The sequence below is a fragment of the Monodon monoceros genome, unplaced genomic scaffold (assembly GCF_005190385.1).
Source record: "Monodon monoceros isolate NGI ecotype Baffin Bay Population unplaced genomic scaffold, NGI_Narwhal_1 Super_Scaffold_13, whole genome shotgun sequence".
NCBI lineage: Eukaryota > Metazoa > Chordata > Mammalia > Artiodactyla > Monodontidae > Monodon > Monodon monoceros.
This window is the reverse complement of record NW_021703769.1, coordinates 21,148,627-21,164,300: the sequence shown is the minus strand read 5'-3', so window position 1 is coordinate 21,164,300 and position 15,674 is coordinate 21,148,627. Positions and strand designations below refer to the sequence as shown.

The window sequence follows — 15,674 nt, the reverse complement described above, 5'->3', positions numbered from 1 at the left end:
AGTGAAATTAAAGGCACAGAAACAGATATTATTCAAAATGAAGCACAAAGAGAAAATACTGGAAAGGGAATGAAGAGAGTAGCCTGTGAAACAATACCAACTGTCAGAAATACATACCAGAAGGAGAGGAAAGAGAGAAAGAGACAGAAAACATATTTGAAGAAATAATGGCCATTCCCCAAATATGATAAAAATGTTAAAGGGGCATAGGTCCAAGAAACTCAGTAGTCCTCAAGAAGAACAAACATGAAAAAAACTTACATCCTAAGACACATCATAGTGAAATTGCTAAACCACTGATAATGAATAAGAAGAAACATATACCAAGGAACAAAGATCAGAGTAGCAGCAGACTTCTCATCATAAACTATGCAAACCAGAAAGGAATGGCATGACACCTTTAAAGTGTTGAAAGGGGGGGGGGGAAATGTAGAATTCTGTATTTAGCAAAAATGTCCTTAAAAAATGGGTGGGGGTGTGGCCAAGATGGCAGAGTAGGAAGACCTTGAACTCACCTCCTCCCACAGGCATGCCAAAATTATAACTGTTTAGAGAGCAACTATCTATGAGAACAACTTGGAGGCTAACAGAAAAGATTTTCCACAACTAATGACATAAAGAACTACAACAAGGTGGGTAGGAGAGGTGAAGATACAGTAAATCCAGGACCCACACACCCAGGTAGGTGACACACAGTTGAGAGCATAATCACAATTGCAGAGGTTCTTCCCAAGGAGTGAGAGATCTGAGCCCCACATCAGGCTACCCAGCCTAGGGGTCCTGCACTGAGAAGATAAGCCCTAGAACATTGACTTTGAAGGCCAGCAGGCTTGCATACAGGAGAGCTGGAGAGCTGTGGGAAATAGGGAGTTTGCTCTTAAATGGCACTCACAAAGTCTGACATATTCCAGGTCCCTGTGCAGAGGCAGTAATTTGAAAGGATCCTGGATCAGACCCTCATGCTAACTTTAGAGAGCCTCCTGGAAAGGCAGGAGGCAATTGGGATTCTCCTTGGGGACACAGACACTGGAGGCAGCCATCTGGGGGAGCTTGTTCTACCATGAGGACACTGGTGGTGGCAAGCATCACTTTGCAGTCTTCTCTCTAACCCATTAGTGCCAGGGTTTTACCCACCTGCCAGCAGACCAGCACCAGTCCCAGGACCCCCCAAACCAAGCAGTCAGCTGCCCCAGGACCCAACCCAGCCCACCACTGCACAAGGCAAGGCCTGGCAGCCAACCAGACCAGGGCCCAGCACCCCCTTACTAGCACACCCATAGTAGTAGGCCCTGTTACAACAAAAGGGCCCATGCCACCCACATAGGGGACACCCCTAGAGCATACAGCTCTCGTGACCAGAGGGGAGTGTGATGCTGGGCCCCATAGGACATCTACATAAGGCCGCTTCTTCAAGATAAGGAAACATAACCAACCTATCTAATATACAGAAATAAACACAGGCAAAATGAGAAGACATAGGAATATGTTCCAGACGAAGGAGCAAGACAAAACTCCAGAAGAACTAAGTGAAGCGGAGATAATCAGTCTACGCCCTAAAGAGTTCAAAGTAATGATCATAAGGACACTCAGCAAACTCAGGAGAAGAATGAATGAACATGTGAGAAGATTAATGAAGAGTGCGAAAATATAAAGAACTAAATAGGGCTGAAGAACACAATAACTGAAATTTAAAAATACACTAGAAGGAAGCAACAGTAGATTAGATGATACAGAGGAACAGAGCAGTGAACTGGAAGACACAGTGAAATTACCCAAGCTGAACAGAACAAAGAAAAACATAATTTGAAACAATGAAGGTAGTTTAAGAGACCTCTGGGTCAACATCAAGCATATTAACATTTCCGTTACAGGGGACCCAGAAGGAGAAGGGGGGGTTGCTATTTGAAGAGATAATAGCTGAAAATGTTTTTAACCTAGGAGAGGTAACAGACACCTAGGTCCAGGAAGCACAGAAGGTCCCAACTAGATGAGCCCAAAAAGGTCCACACCAAGACACGTTATAATTAAACTGGCAAAAAAAGATAGAGAATCTTAAAAGCAGCAAGAGAAAAGCAACCAGTTACATAGAAGGGAACTCCCATTAGACTATCAACTGACTTCATCAGAAACTTTGCAGGTCTAAAGGGAATAAATAGCATGATAAATTTAAAGTGATGAAAGGAAAAAACCTACGACCAAGAATACTCTACCCAGCAAGACTATTATTTAGATTTGAAAGAGAGATCAGGAGTTTCACAGGGATTCCCTGGTGGTCCAGTGGTAAAGAATATGCCTTCCAATGCAGGGGACGTGGGTTTGATCCCTGGTTGGGGAACTAAGATCCCACACGCCACAGGGCAACTAAGCCCACGCACCACAACTGTTGAGCTCACGCACCTCAATGAGAGAGCCCACGTGCCGCAAACTACAGAGACCACACTCTGTGGAGCCCGTGCGCTACAACTACAGAGCCCATGTGCCCTGGAGCCTGCACGCCACAACTAGAGAGAGAAAACCACACGCCACAACTAGAGCGAAGCCCACGCGCCACAATTAGAAGCCTGAGCGCTGCAGCGAAGAGACTGCATGCCAAAATGAAAGATCCCACATGCCTCAACGAAGATCCTGCGTGCTGCAACTAAGACCTGACGCGGCCAAAAAAATAAAATAAATATTTTTTAAAAGTTTCACAGTTAAGCAAAAGCTAAAATAGTTCAGCGCTAGCTTTACAAGAAATGTTAAAGGGACTTCCCTAGGCAGAAAAGACTACAACTAGATATATGAAAATTATAAAAGGAAAAATCTTATTGGTAAAGGCAAACATATAGTAAAGATAGTAGATCAATCACTTATAAAGCTAGCAGGAAGGTTAAAAGTCAAAAGTAATAAAATCATCTATATCCACAACAAGTAAGGGATAAAGAAAACATAAAGATGTAAAATATGATGTCAAAAACATTAAATATGGATAGGAGGAATAAAAATGCTTGGTTAGAATGTGTTGAACTTAAGAGATCATCAACTTAAAATAATCATATTTACATAGTTATATATGAGTCTCATGGTAACCACAAACCAAAAATCTATAATACACACACCAAAAAAAGAGAAAGGAATTCAAACACAACACTAAAGATAGTCATCAAATCACAAGGGAAGACAACAAAAGAAGGAAAAAGGAAGTACAAAAACAACCGTAAAACAAACAAAATGGCAATAAGTACATACCTATCAATAATTACTTTAAATGTAAATGGACTAAATGCTCCATGAAAGACAGAGTGGCTGAATGGATAAAAAAACAAGACCCATGTATATGCTGCCTACAAAGACTCACTTTAGATCTAAAGACACACACAGACTGAAAGTGAAGGGATGGTAAAATGAATTCCATTCAAATGGAAACTAAAAGAAAGCTGGGGTAGCAATGATTAAATAAAATAGACTTCAAAACAAAGACTGTAACAAGAAACAAGGAAGGACATTACATAATGATAGAGGGATCAATCCAACAAAAAGATGAAACAATTTAAAATATATATTCACCCAACAGAGGAGCATCTAAATACATATGGCAAATAATGCCTATAAAGGGAGAAATGTATAGTAACACAATAATAGTAGGGGACTTTTAACACCCCACTTACATCAATGGACAGATCACCCAGATAGAAAATCAGTAAGAAAACACTGGCCTTGACCAACACATTAGACCAGATTAATTTAGTAGATATCTTATAGAACATTTTATCCAGAAGCAGCAAAGTACACATTCTTTTCAAGTGCACATAGAACGTTCTTCAGGATAGATCACATCCTGGACCACAAAACAAGTCTCAATAAATTTAAGAAGATTGAAATCATATCAGGCATCTTTGTTGACCATGATGGTATGAGATGAGAAATAAAATACAAGGAAAAAAAAAACTACATAAAACACAAACACATGGAGGCTAAACAATATGCTACTAAACAAGCAATGGATTGTTAAATCAGGAAATTTTTCAAAAACCTGAGTGGGAGAAGGTGTGTGTGAACAATTTGGCAAAAAGAGGTTAATACCCAAAATATATAACTCATCAAAAAAAAAACCCTATTTTTTTTTTAAATGGGCAGAGGAAAAAAAAAGAGCAGAGAACCTGGATAGACCTTTTTTCCCAAAGAAGACACACAGGTGGCCAACAGACACATGAAAAGATGCTCAACATCACTAATCATCAGGAAAATGCAAATCAAACCACGATGAGATATTACCTCATACCTGTCAGAATGGCTATCAGCAAAAATACAAGAACTAACAAGTACTGGTGAGGATGTGGAGAAAAAGAGAACCCTCGTGCACTGTTGGTGGGGATGTAAATTGGTACAGCTGCTGTGGAAAACAGTATGGAGAGTCTTAAAAAAATTAAAAATAGAACTGCCATATGATCCAGCAGTTCCACTTCTGGGTATTTTTGTGAAGAAAACAAAAACACTAATTCTAAAAGAAACATGTGCCCCTATGTTCATTGCAGCATTATTTACAATAGCCAAGATATGGAAGCAACCGAAGTGCCCATCAACAGATGAATGGATAAAGAAGATGTGGTGTATATATACACAATGGAGTATTACTCAGCTATAAAAACGAATGAAATCTTGCCATTTGTGACAACATGGGTGGACCTAGAGGGTATTATGCTAAGTGAAATAAGTCAGAGAAAGACAAATACCATATGATTTCACTATATGTGGAATCTAAAAAACAAACTGAACAAACAAAACAGAAACAGACTCATAGATACAGAGGTCAAACTGGTGGTTGCCAGAGGGGATAGTGTGGAATGAAATAGGTGAGGGAGATTAAGAGGTATAAACTTCCAATTATAAAATAACTAAGTCATGGGATGTAATGTTTAGCATAGGGAATATAATATTGGAATAACTTTGTATGGTGACAGATGTTAACTAGACTTCTCGTGATCACTTTGTAATGTATAAAAATATTGAATCACTATATTGTACCCCTGAAACTAATTTAATATTGTGTTGATCCCTGAAACTAATTTAATATTGTAAGTCAATTTTACTTTAATTTTTAAAAAGAGAGAAAAAAATGGAAATGAAAGAGAAATGTTTTCAAAGCAACAAAAGCTGAAATAATTCATCACCAGTAGACCTGAACAATAAGAAATGGTATCTGAAGAAGAATGATACCAAGATAGAAATCTGGATCTACACAAAGGAATGGAGAGCACTGAAAATAACTCCATGGGGAAGTATATAATTTTTTTTCTTATAATTTAAATGTCTTTAAAAGATAATCGAGGGACTTCCCTGGTGGTCCAGTGGTTAAGAGTTCGCCTTCCAATGCATGGGTGTGGGTTCAATCCCTGGTCAGGGAGCTAAGATCCCACATGCCTTGCGGCCAAAAAACCAAAACATAAAACAGAAGCAATATTGTAACAATTTCAATAAAGTCTTTAAAAATGTTCCACATCAAAAAGAAAATCTTAAAAGAAAGGTAATTGTTTAAACAAAAATAATAATGTACTTCGAGTTTTATAACATACAAGAAAGCAAAACATATGACAACAAAAGCATAAAGTCAGAAGGGGGAGAAATGGAAGTAGTATTATAAGGATCTTATAGTATTCGTGATGTGTTATAATGTCACTTGAGAGTAGAATGTGATAAGGTAAAAATATACACTAAAAAGTCTAAAACAACCATGAAAATAACAAACAGCTGTAGCTAATAAGTGAACAGAGGAGATGCAATGAAATCATAAAAATTATTTTCAAATATTCCAGAAGAAGGCAGAAAAAGGAAAAAATGAAGCAAAGAATAGATGAGACATGTAGAAAACAAATAGCAAGGTGATATGCTAAAATCTGATCATATCAGTAATCACATTAAATGTCTAAATACCTCAATTAAAAGGCAGAGATAGTAAGAAATTTAAGGTGCATGGTTTCAGGTGTCAGAGTCACCAAGTAAGACACAGCTCACATAGGCACTAGATGGAATGATGCTTTACTCACAGAAGAAAGCAAGACCTGCTTTAATAGCACTGGTTCCCCATGGTCAGCGGGTCCTGTCCTGCAGCTGACACAGGAAGATGGTCTGCATGTGCCTCATTGTGCTGCAGGAGGAGGACCCTGTTCCCTCTCCCCAGGAACAGATATAAGCAGTGGGGTTGGCCAGATGCCACTTAAGCAGAACAAAGACATATACATCAAACCTGTTAGCAGGGGAGAGATATTTGCAAACAAGGTGATATGCCCAGCACTAGCTGTGAGAGCTCCTTACCTTCCTGTTAGGAAATGTTTCAGGCCCCAGGAACACGTTCATGCAGCTGTACAGGAGTCAACAGGCTGTGTATGACCACATTTCCCAACATATATACTATCTGACCCTTTACAAAAGTCTGCCCATCTCTGGGTTAATGTAATATGTACTTCAGCCCAACAAGAGACCATGATGACTGCTGAATTATTGGGGTATGAATTAATGAGGTCTCCATGTATTTCCTAACATGGGCACTTTCAAAATATCAGATGCTTAGGTCAATTCGTTTTTGTCTCCCTGGACCGGGAACCCACTGGGTAATTGTGGACTGTTAGATATGCATGTGGGCTCAAAGCCAGCTTAGAATGCATTTCACTTCCCTGGGTAGGGTCTTTGTGATGTTGCTCCCCTGGAGGATTCCCCTTCAATTAAACCTGATGAGTCCGCTCGGCATGCTCTAGGCTAGAGCAAAGAGCCCTGAACTTGGAACCCAGGTGAAGTCCCAACTCCATCACTGCAGAATGGAGTGACTTAAGGCAAGTCACTTCACATCTCAGGTTGAGGCTGACTTACCCAGGAGACAAAGTATTTCCAGATCTCCCTAGAGATCTTCATCACTGTGCTTAACATGAACAACTGCACAGAGAGGCAGCACAGGGAGGTTATGGGCACCAGCTCCAGACTCCAATGATCTGAGTTTGAGTCCCAGTCTCCCCACTTTTTAAATTTTATTTTATTTTATTTTATTTATGGCTGCGTTGGGTCTTCATTGCTGTGCGAGGGCTTTCTCTAGTTGCGGCGAGTGGGGGCCACTCTTCGTTGCGGTGCACGGGCTTCTCACTGCGGTGGCTTCTCGTTGTGGAGCACGGGCTCGAGGCGTGCGGGCTCTGTAGTTGTGGATCGCGGGCTCTAGAGCGCAGGCTCAGTAGTTGTGGCATGCACCGGCTTAGTTGCTCCTCGGCATGTGGGATCTTCCTAGATCAGGGCTCGAACCCGTGTCGCCTGCATTGGCAGGTGGATTCTTAGCCACTGCGTCACCAGGGAAGCCCCCCAGCCTCCCCACTTAACTGGTACTTTGGCCAAGTGACTTTACTTCCCTGTGTCTTGGTTTCATCATCTGTACACCAGGGATGACAATAATAGGCTCGTAACTCCGAGGCTTACGGGGATTTAATGAATATTGCTGAAGTAAGCTGAGCTACATGAGTATTTGTTAAATAAATAAAAGCTGTTTACTGATGTGGAACAATCAGTGCAAACTGGGCGTGTGAGCCTGGGATGTGGTACAGCTGGACTCAGCCGTTCTTCTCTGGAGGCCATAGCGCAAGAACTGTGTCCTTTTAAAGTCACAGCTGTTGTGAAAAGATGCTGAAAAGGGGCACTGGCCAATTTCAGGACAGTAGCTAGGCCTCAAAATCAAGGCCTCCCAGGAAGGATGACTTGGAACAGTTTAGCCTGCAGATGAGAGGGCAAGTATGGTGGTGCTCAATGTACATAGATAAAGGCAGGCATAAAAATGGTTCTTACTTTGAGGATAAAAGTGGGGACAGGAGTTGGACGTTTCAGTGGGGACAGCTTCTGACCCATTATCAGGAAGACATTGCCCCACCAAGGCTGGCTGACCCTTCTTGTCCGGGGTGCTGTAGGGTACTTCTCAATTAAGGTAGAGAGTTAGATGAGATGAAACATACAAGGGCTCTCCCATATCGAATACTCCTGGACTCTAATATTTCTGTTGGCTTTGAGATTTGACTGCTGATACGTGTGGTAGGAACGAAGCCATTGCTTTTAAAGTTCCAAAATTTGAAGCTTGCCAAGAACTCTCTAAGAGTGTCTGCCCAGATTTCCTGGGCCACCTCCTGATGGGGTGCTCAGTGGCCTGTCTTTACTCTAAAACTCCCCCACCTCTATGGATTATGAAACACGGGTTGGTGGTGACAGCTCCTGGCAAGGTCATAGAAAGGCAATTTATCTGAGTGCTGTCATTGCTCAAGAACCTGAAGACAGACCTCCAAACCCTCTTGATATCGGCACTGGTTGCCTTCAGAACTTCCAAAGGGCCATCCAGACTTGACCCCTAGTTTGCCCAGAATGCAATGGCATCTGGATTTCATTTCGATGGCTTGACAGTCTATGAAGTCATTTCCAAGAGGGGCCTTCTTATCTGCCTCAACCAAAACAAGCATGTTCAGTCCTGGTTCTGAGGTAATTAAAGTTCCTTAGGCTTTGGAAGTACATTACAGCATGACCTGTTATACATGAATTCAGATCGGCCATGGTTCAAATCAAGCTCTCTCTCCCCACCACCATCTACGTGGCCAACCATGGAACAGACTGGAAGCAAACTCCCTGGAGGCAACAAACAGTGCCTGTGTGACCCCTTATCTGGGGAATAGTTACAGAGGGGATTCGCAAATCTCAATAGAACAGGGGCTGCAAACTCAAATGCCTTCAGGACCTGGGGAGGCAATAGGAAGGAGGCAATTTGGCCAGCTGTGGACAGGCAAATGTGTGACAACCGCTGTGTAGTTCAGCCAAGTGTCGCACGCCGGAAGGGAATATCAGTATTACCAGATTGTCTGATTTTTCTAAGAGAATGTGGAATCCTGGATTTGCATGTAAAAATACTTTAGTTTTTTAATGTTGGCAACTAATTTGAATACCAGTTTGGAATTTTGTTTTTTTGGAATATCAGTTTGTCCTTGGAATGCCAATTTGTTTTGGAATGCCATATTGTCATTTTTGCACGTAGAAAGTTACTCTGTGCTGAGGACCTGTGACAGGAGTTTGCACAGCTGACCACAGTCTGAAGAAGACCACACCCCTGTTCGAAGAAGAATCTATTAGCCTCAGATCAGAGCCTGCAAGTACCTTCAAGTTAATCCAGTCCGACTACTTACAACCTGCTGTAGAGACAGGAGCACTGGCCAGAGAGTGGAGAGCCCGGGTTCTGGTCCCAGCCCTGTCACTGATTCCCTGTGTGACCTTGGGAAAGTCTCTGTCCTTCTCTGGCCTCGGTTTCCCCTTCTGGAATTGGCCCAGAATATCTCAGGTCCCTGCCAACTCAGATGGTCTAGAACTCCGCCTCAGAGGAACCCCAAATTGAGAATCCTCAAAAACAGGGCTTGTTCTTAATTTGGGGTGAAATGGCTATTTTCAGGACCGGTTGTGCATCTTTGGAACCAGTAGTTCCAGAGCTAAGGAAAGAATTTACCGGAAAGGAGGCTTTGCCAAGCAGCTTCTGGAGTTTTTGTGCCAAGATCTTAGGGCTGATGGAGGTGATCAGTTAGCATTCGTCAAGTGCCAATGGTGAAGGTAAGTGGGGCTTATGACAGATGGGAAATGGCAGGTGAGGGGGTCACACAGAGGCCTGGCTTCTTGTCCTGTTCTCACTCACTCTGCATCCCGGGAAGTCCTTCTCTGTCTCTGTGTTTCAGTTTCCTCTGAGGAAATTGTCTGGCTGGTTTCTGAGCCCCCTTTGAGCCCTGGAGTTCTGTGATTCTAACAAATTATGTTTCAGAGTTATAGTTTTATCATCTTCCCAAGGACTTTAATTTTTTTTTAATTCAACAGGTGTTTCTTAAGCACCCCCTGGTGATAGGCACTATGGATGCAGCTAGCAAAACCAGAAACAATCCCTGTCCTCATGGCACTTAGAGTCCTGGGGGGAGACAGACAGCGACCAATCAGGTAAAGGCACAGTGGGCCCGGCAAAGTGCTATGACCAGAGGATGAATTTTCAACAGGTGACGTGAACCTGGGTTGCGGCATCTTCCAGAGCTCATGGCCCCCGGTTTGCCGTGTTGAGAGTCCAGAGGGAGGTGCCGAGGGGCTACCCCAATCCACAGAGACCACCAATAATCGCAGACAACATGTATGCAGCACCTTCTGGATGATGGGCCCTTACATTCACCATCTCGTTTAATCCTCACAATAACCCTACGAAAGTAGGAAGGCCTATTAGCCCCATTTTGCAGGTGAGAAAACCAAGGCTCAAGGTCAGGTAGCTAGAGAACACAGGACTGACCCAGGTCTGCATGCTTATGTGCTCTACCTCCTGGGACCCTCTGGTGAGGATTATGGATGGTGGCTGGGTGGTATGGGGGAGCTGCTTTGGGGGATAAGGTGGCAAAGCTGAGAAGTCCAGGCCCTCCATCCCTGCTCCAGTGAAAGCAGCTCCACTGTTCCGTGTTGTGCCTTTGTGTTGTGCCTTTAAGGGACTATGTTAAATTTCACTTGAAAAACAGTTACAAAAACCAAACCAAACCAGATGGCATGGTGTTTCAGAGTGTGTGGCCTGAACTGAGAAAGTCCCAGTCCCAAGTCCCCACTTAGTGACCTGGAGAGCTAATAATAGGTCCTACCTCATGGGGACTCATGGGGGATTCCATGAATCAAGCCCGTAAAGCCTTAGCACGGTGCTGGGAACCGAGTAAATACTCAGTGGGGTGCTATTTGCAAGGAAAGATTTGCCTTTATCAAAGGGGTCTGTTGTTGGAGAAAAACCATGACTCTAGGCAGGGGGGAGACTTTGAAGGCTTTGAACAGGGTGAACCCACTCAAGTTTGTGCTTGTGGAGAAGCCCCTAGGCCGGCACCTACAGCCATCGGGGGAGCTGTTCCGTTTGCCACAGAACTTGAACTTGGTAGATAAGTCTGGTGGGGCAGGGGGGCGGGGGCAGGAGGCAGGGCAAGAGAAATGCCGTTGTGGGTTTTCTCTGAAAGGAAAGCCTAGGAGAAGGAAGTGGACAGCGATAAGATTAGGGATTGTTACAACATGTTCTGGAGCCATAAATCCTGGTTTATTTTACCCACTTTACCAGAAGGATTAAGTTGATTCTGAGAGGAACCAGAAGAAAGGAGAGAGGCTGCCTCCCAGGGACAAGTGTGAGAAGAGCTGAGGTCCAGCCTGGGGAGAACCAGCCTCTCACTCTGAGCCCAGTTTCTTTCTCCAGCACCCCTGGACGCAGCCCATCCTGTCCGTGCTTGAACCTCTCCAGTGACGGGAAGCTCACTCTCACACAGGGTAACCTGTTCCGACAGGTTTATCTCTGAACGTTCAGAAAACCTTCTTGTCCCCCAAGTGCAGATCTTCCCCCCAGTAGCTTCTTTCAATAATTCAGTGGATGATTATATGGAAACATATTTTTAATATGTTTATTTTGAATCCAATAAAAATGCTAAATTTTCTTGTTAATTTAGATAACATAGTTGTAGATCATTTGGGGTTTCTCTATATATACTAATTATAGCACCTTTGAAAGATGACTTTTATTTCTTTTCCAACTCTTACATCTTTTATTTCTTTTTCTCGCCTCACTGCACTGGATAAGACTGCCAGTAAAATGTTGAATAAAATGGGTGCAGTGGGCATCCTTGACATCCTGATCTCAAAAGGAAAAGCTTGCAATATTTTACCATTAATTATGGTAGCCACAGACATAATCTTTATCAAGTTATGGTAATTCCCTTCTGTTCATAATGTTGTAGATTATCATTTTTTTTTAGTTTTAAAATCATGACTAAATATAAATTTTTTATCAAATGGTTCTCTGCGTGTAGTTTTTGTCCTTTAATCAGTTTATGTGCTGAATTGTATGAATAGATTTTCTATTGTTAAATCAACCTTGTGTTCCTGGGATTAGCCCACTTTTGTGGTATCCTTTTATATAGTGATTTATGTGGCTAACACTTTATTAAGGAGTTTTCATTTATATTTATGAGTAAAATTGGCCTGTAACTTTCTTTTCTTGCTGTATCCTTTTGCTGTTTTGGTAGGCAGGTTATGTTACTCTCATAAATGAATTGGGGATTATTTACTGTTTCTCTATTCTCTAGAAGACTAAAATTGTTTCTTCTTTGAATGTTGGATAGAACTGGCCAGTGAAACCATCTAGACTTAAAGTTTTCTTAATGAAAGGGATTTTCAGTGTTCTTAATTATTAGAGGACTCTCTAGGTTTTCTATTTTGTCTTGAGTCAAAATTGGTATATTACACCTTTCCAGGTTGTCCGTTTCATTTAAACTTTCAAATGTATTGACTCAAAGTTGTTCAGAATACCCTCGTTTTTCTTTAATGCTAGCAGCCTCTGTAGTGATGTCCCACTTTTTATTCCTAATATTGTTTTCTTGGTGCCAGTTCTGTTTTTCTCTAGACCAATTTCCTTCAGGGGTCTATCAATTTTACTACCTTTTCAAAGAACTGTCTTTTGGCTCTGTTTTAATCTTTGCTTTCTTATTTGTTTTCTGTTCATGCCTTTATTATTTACTTCTTCCTACTTTTATTGGATTTGTCTTGACATTCCTTTTTTTTTGGCTGCGTTCTGTCTTAATTGCTGCGCGCAGGCTTTTCTCTAGTTGGAGCAAGCGGGGGGCTACTCTTCCTTGCAGCTCGCGGGCTTCTCATTATGGTGGCTTTGCCCATTGTGGAGCACGGGCTCTAGCTGTGGGGGCTTTAGTAGTTGTGCCTCGTGGGCTCTAGAGCACAGGCTTAGGAGTTGTGGTGCATGGGCTTAGTTGCTCTGTGGCACGTGGGATCTTCCCAGACCAGGGATCGAACCCGTGTCCCCTGCATTGGCAGGCAGATTCCCAACCATTGCACCACCAAGGAAGTCCCATGCCTTGACATTCTTCTTACGACTTCTTGGAGTCGATGTTTATTTTATCAATTTTCAGCTTCTTTTCTTCTCTGACATATGTATCTAAGACTATAAATTTCCCTCTATGTACTGATTTACCTACACTCACAAATCTTTATATGAATTAATTTGCTATCAGTTCATTCAAAATATTTTTTAGCTTCCTTTATCAGTTCTTCTTTAACCCATAGGTTATTTAGAAGTGTATTTAAAATTTTCCTAGCATATGGAAATTTCTAATTATCTCTTATTATTGATTTATACCTTAGTTATAAGAAATAGCTGGTTAGCTAATATGCTCTATATGATTTTGGTTCTTTGAAATTTGGTGAGACTGGCTTTATATATAGCCCAGGTTATAGTCAAATTTTGTAAATTGTCTTATGTGTCTGAAAATAAGGTGTTGGACACAGAGTTATCTATGTATGTCTATTAGGTCAAGTTTTTTCACTGTTTTGTTCAAATCCTCTGAGTAGAGACTATAGGTTCCCACTCCGGCCTGGTTTTCCTCTCTTTTCTGGAGACATAGGCAGACTACACTTCTCAGTATACTTAGAGATGGGAGAGAATGTGTGACCAGTTCTAGCTAAAGAGATGTGAATGAAAATGATATGTGTAACTTCTGAGCCAAGGCAATTAAGAGCCAGTGTGCTTCCTCCACACTTTGTCTTCTTTAGAAGCATCTGTGGGAACTACAGAGTGAGATGGCAGAGGCATGTGATGAGAGCAGACTGGATCTCTGGGTCACTCCTTGGAGGAGAACTGTCCTGAGAATTGCCTGACTTCACTGGACTTTGTGTGACTGACAAATAAACCTTTGTTGAACCAAGCCACTGAGACTTTGGAGTTTTTTGTTACTGAGGCATAACCTATCCCTATCTGATAAATACATCTTTTATATCCATACTGACTTGTCTCCATGTTCTGTCAAATACTGAGAGAGATGTATTGAGTTATCTTTCTATCAATTTTTGTTTTGAAACTATGTCATTAGGTGTATATAAAATTAAGATAGTTATAAATTAAAACATTTACCATTATACAGCAGCCTTCTTATCTCTAGTAATACTTTTAATGATAAAGTCTCTTTTATTTTATGTTAATATAGTCACACCACCATTCTTTTGTAAACTATATTTTATTACATCCTTTTACTTTCAATCTTTATATATCCTTATGTTTCCTGTATGCTGCTTGTAAACCACGTATAGTTGTATTTTTCAAATCCAAGCTATACAACGATCTTTATATTTTAACTGAAGCATTTAGTCTTTTGATATTTAATATAATTATTGATGTATATGGGTATAAATCCACTCGCTTATTTTGTGTTTTCTTTTCATCTCACCCTTTCTATGTTATTTTTCTATTCTTTTTGGCTATTCTGAATTGATTATTTTTTAATTCTATTTCCCTTCTCGACCAGCTTGGAGATTATACATCTTTTCTATTTTTTAAATGTTGTCCTTGAAATTACAACATGAATATTTAAATTTATATAATCAGTACCTTTTATCTTTTCCCAGCCACTGCAATGCTACTTTGACATATATGCCGTAGTTTTCATGTATTATAATTCTATCAAATACTAAAGAGAGAAAGAAATTCTACCAGACATTGATATTATTGTTTATATATAGTTAATGTTCAAATAGACCTGCAGATGTATTTATCAGTTTCTTTGCTCTTCATTTCTACTTTTATCTCAAGCCTTCCATCAGGGTTAATATTCCTTTTACACAGAGTATATCCTTTAGAATTTAATGAGGTTCTATGAGCAGAAAGTTCTGATTTTGTTTGTCTGAAAATGTCTTTATTTAAACTTTGTTCTTGAAGTACATTTTGGTGGGTATAGAATTTTATTTGGGTAGCTATTTTCTTTTGGCCCATCAAAGATAGCATTTCACCATTACCTGGCTTCCATTGTTGCTATTTAGAAGTCAGCATCACCTGTCATTCTTTTGAAGGTAATTTATTGTATTCTCTAGATGCTCCGTAGATTCTTCTCTTTGTCTTTAATGTTCTTCAGCTTTTCTATCATGTATTTAGACATGGATTTATTCTTTAGCTGGGGGTTTGTTGGGATTCTTGAATTTGTGGATTATTAGCTCTCATCAGTTTTGGAAAGTTCTCAGTCATTATCTCTTCAATTATTGTGTCTGCCTCTTCTTCTCTCTTACATCCTTCTGAAACTCTTAATAAACGTATTTTAGACTTTCTCGCCCTGTCTTCAATGCCTTCCCAATTCTCTTTCATGTTTTACATCTATTTCTCTGTGGTGTATTCTGGATCATTTATCTTCTGCTTCTCTAATTCTCTCTTCAGTTCTGTCTAATCTGCTATCAAGCTCAATCATTGAGTATTAAGTTTCAGTTATTAATAGTTTTCATTTCTAGAAGTTCTGTTTGGTTCTCTTTTAATTGTTCTAGGCACCATTTATGCTTTCCTGTACCATGCAGATATTTGCAAGATCATACTCCTTCCTTCTTGCTGTTCCCTGTCTGGATTGCAAATCCTCACTTATCCCTACCCATCCTCCACACCTGGATGTAAGTCTCACCTCCTTCCAAAAACTTTGGCCGACAGTTACGATGGAAATTAAAGCCACATTCATCATTTAATCATTTTGTGTTTACTCAACAAAAAAAACCTACTAAGTGCTAGGCAGTTTCTACAGGGGATACAATGATGCATCAGGCCTGGAACCTGCCATTGAGAAGCTGTGTCCTGGGAGGAAGCTGATATGAGAAAAAGGAAATGTAGAATG

General features: G+C 40.9%; 1 protein-coding gene across 7 annotated transcripts in view; it reads left to right on the top strand.

Moving 5' to 3' along the window:
* The window catches only part of RPRD1B (regulation of nuclear pre-mRNA domain containing 1B), a 77,439-nt gene extending 63,706 nt beyond the window's left edge, over nt 1-13,733 (top strand). The window contains exons 7-10 of one of the 7 annotated variants that reach the window (XR_003793060.1): nt 9,023-9,585; nt 9,844-9,960; nt 11,093-11,295; nt 13,585-13,732. Coding sequence is in view for 1 of the 7 variants with exons in the window: in XM_029219886.1 (XP_029075719.1) it covers nt 13,585-13,689 (105 nt within the window). In the remaining 6 variants the exon portion in view is untranslated. Of the gene's footprint in view, nt 1-9,022; nt 9,961-10,048; nt 10,062-11,092; nt 11,296-13,584 lie in introns of those variants that run through there. The other 6 variants (XR_003793059.1, XR_003793062.1, XR_003793063.1 and 3 more) reach the window with 6 other exon arrangements.
* The last annotated feature ends 1,941 nt before the right edge of the window (nt 13,734-15,674 follow it).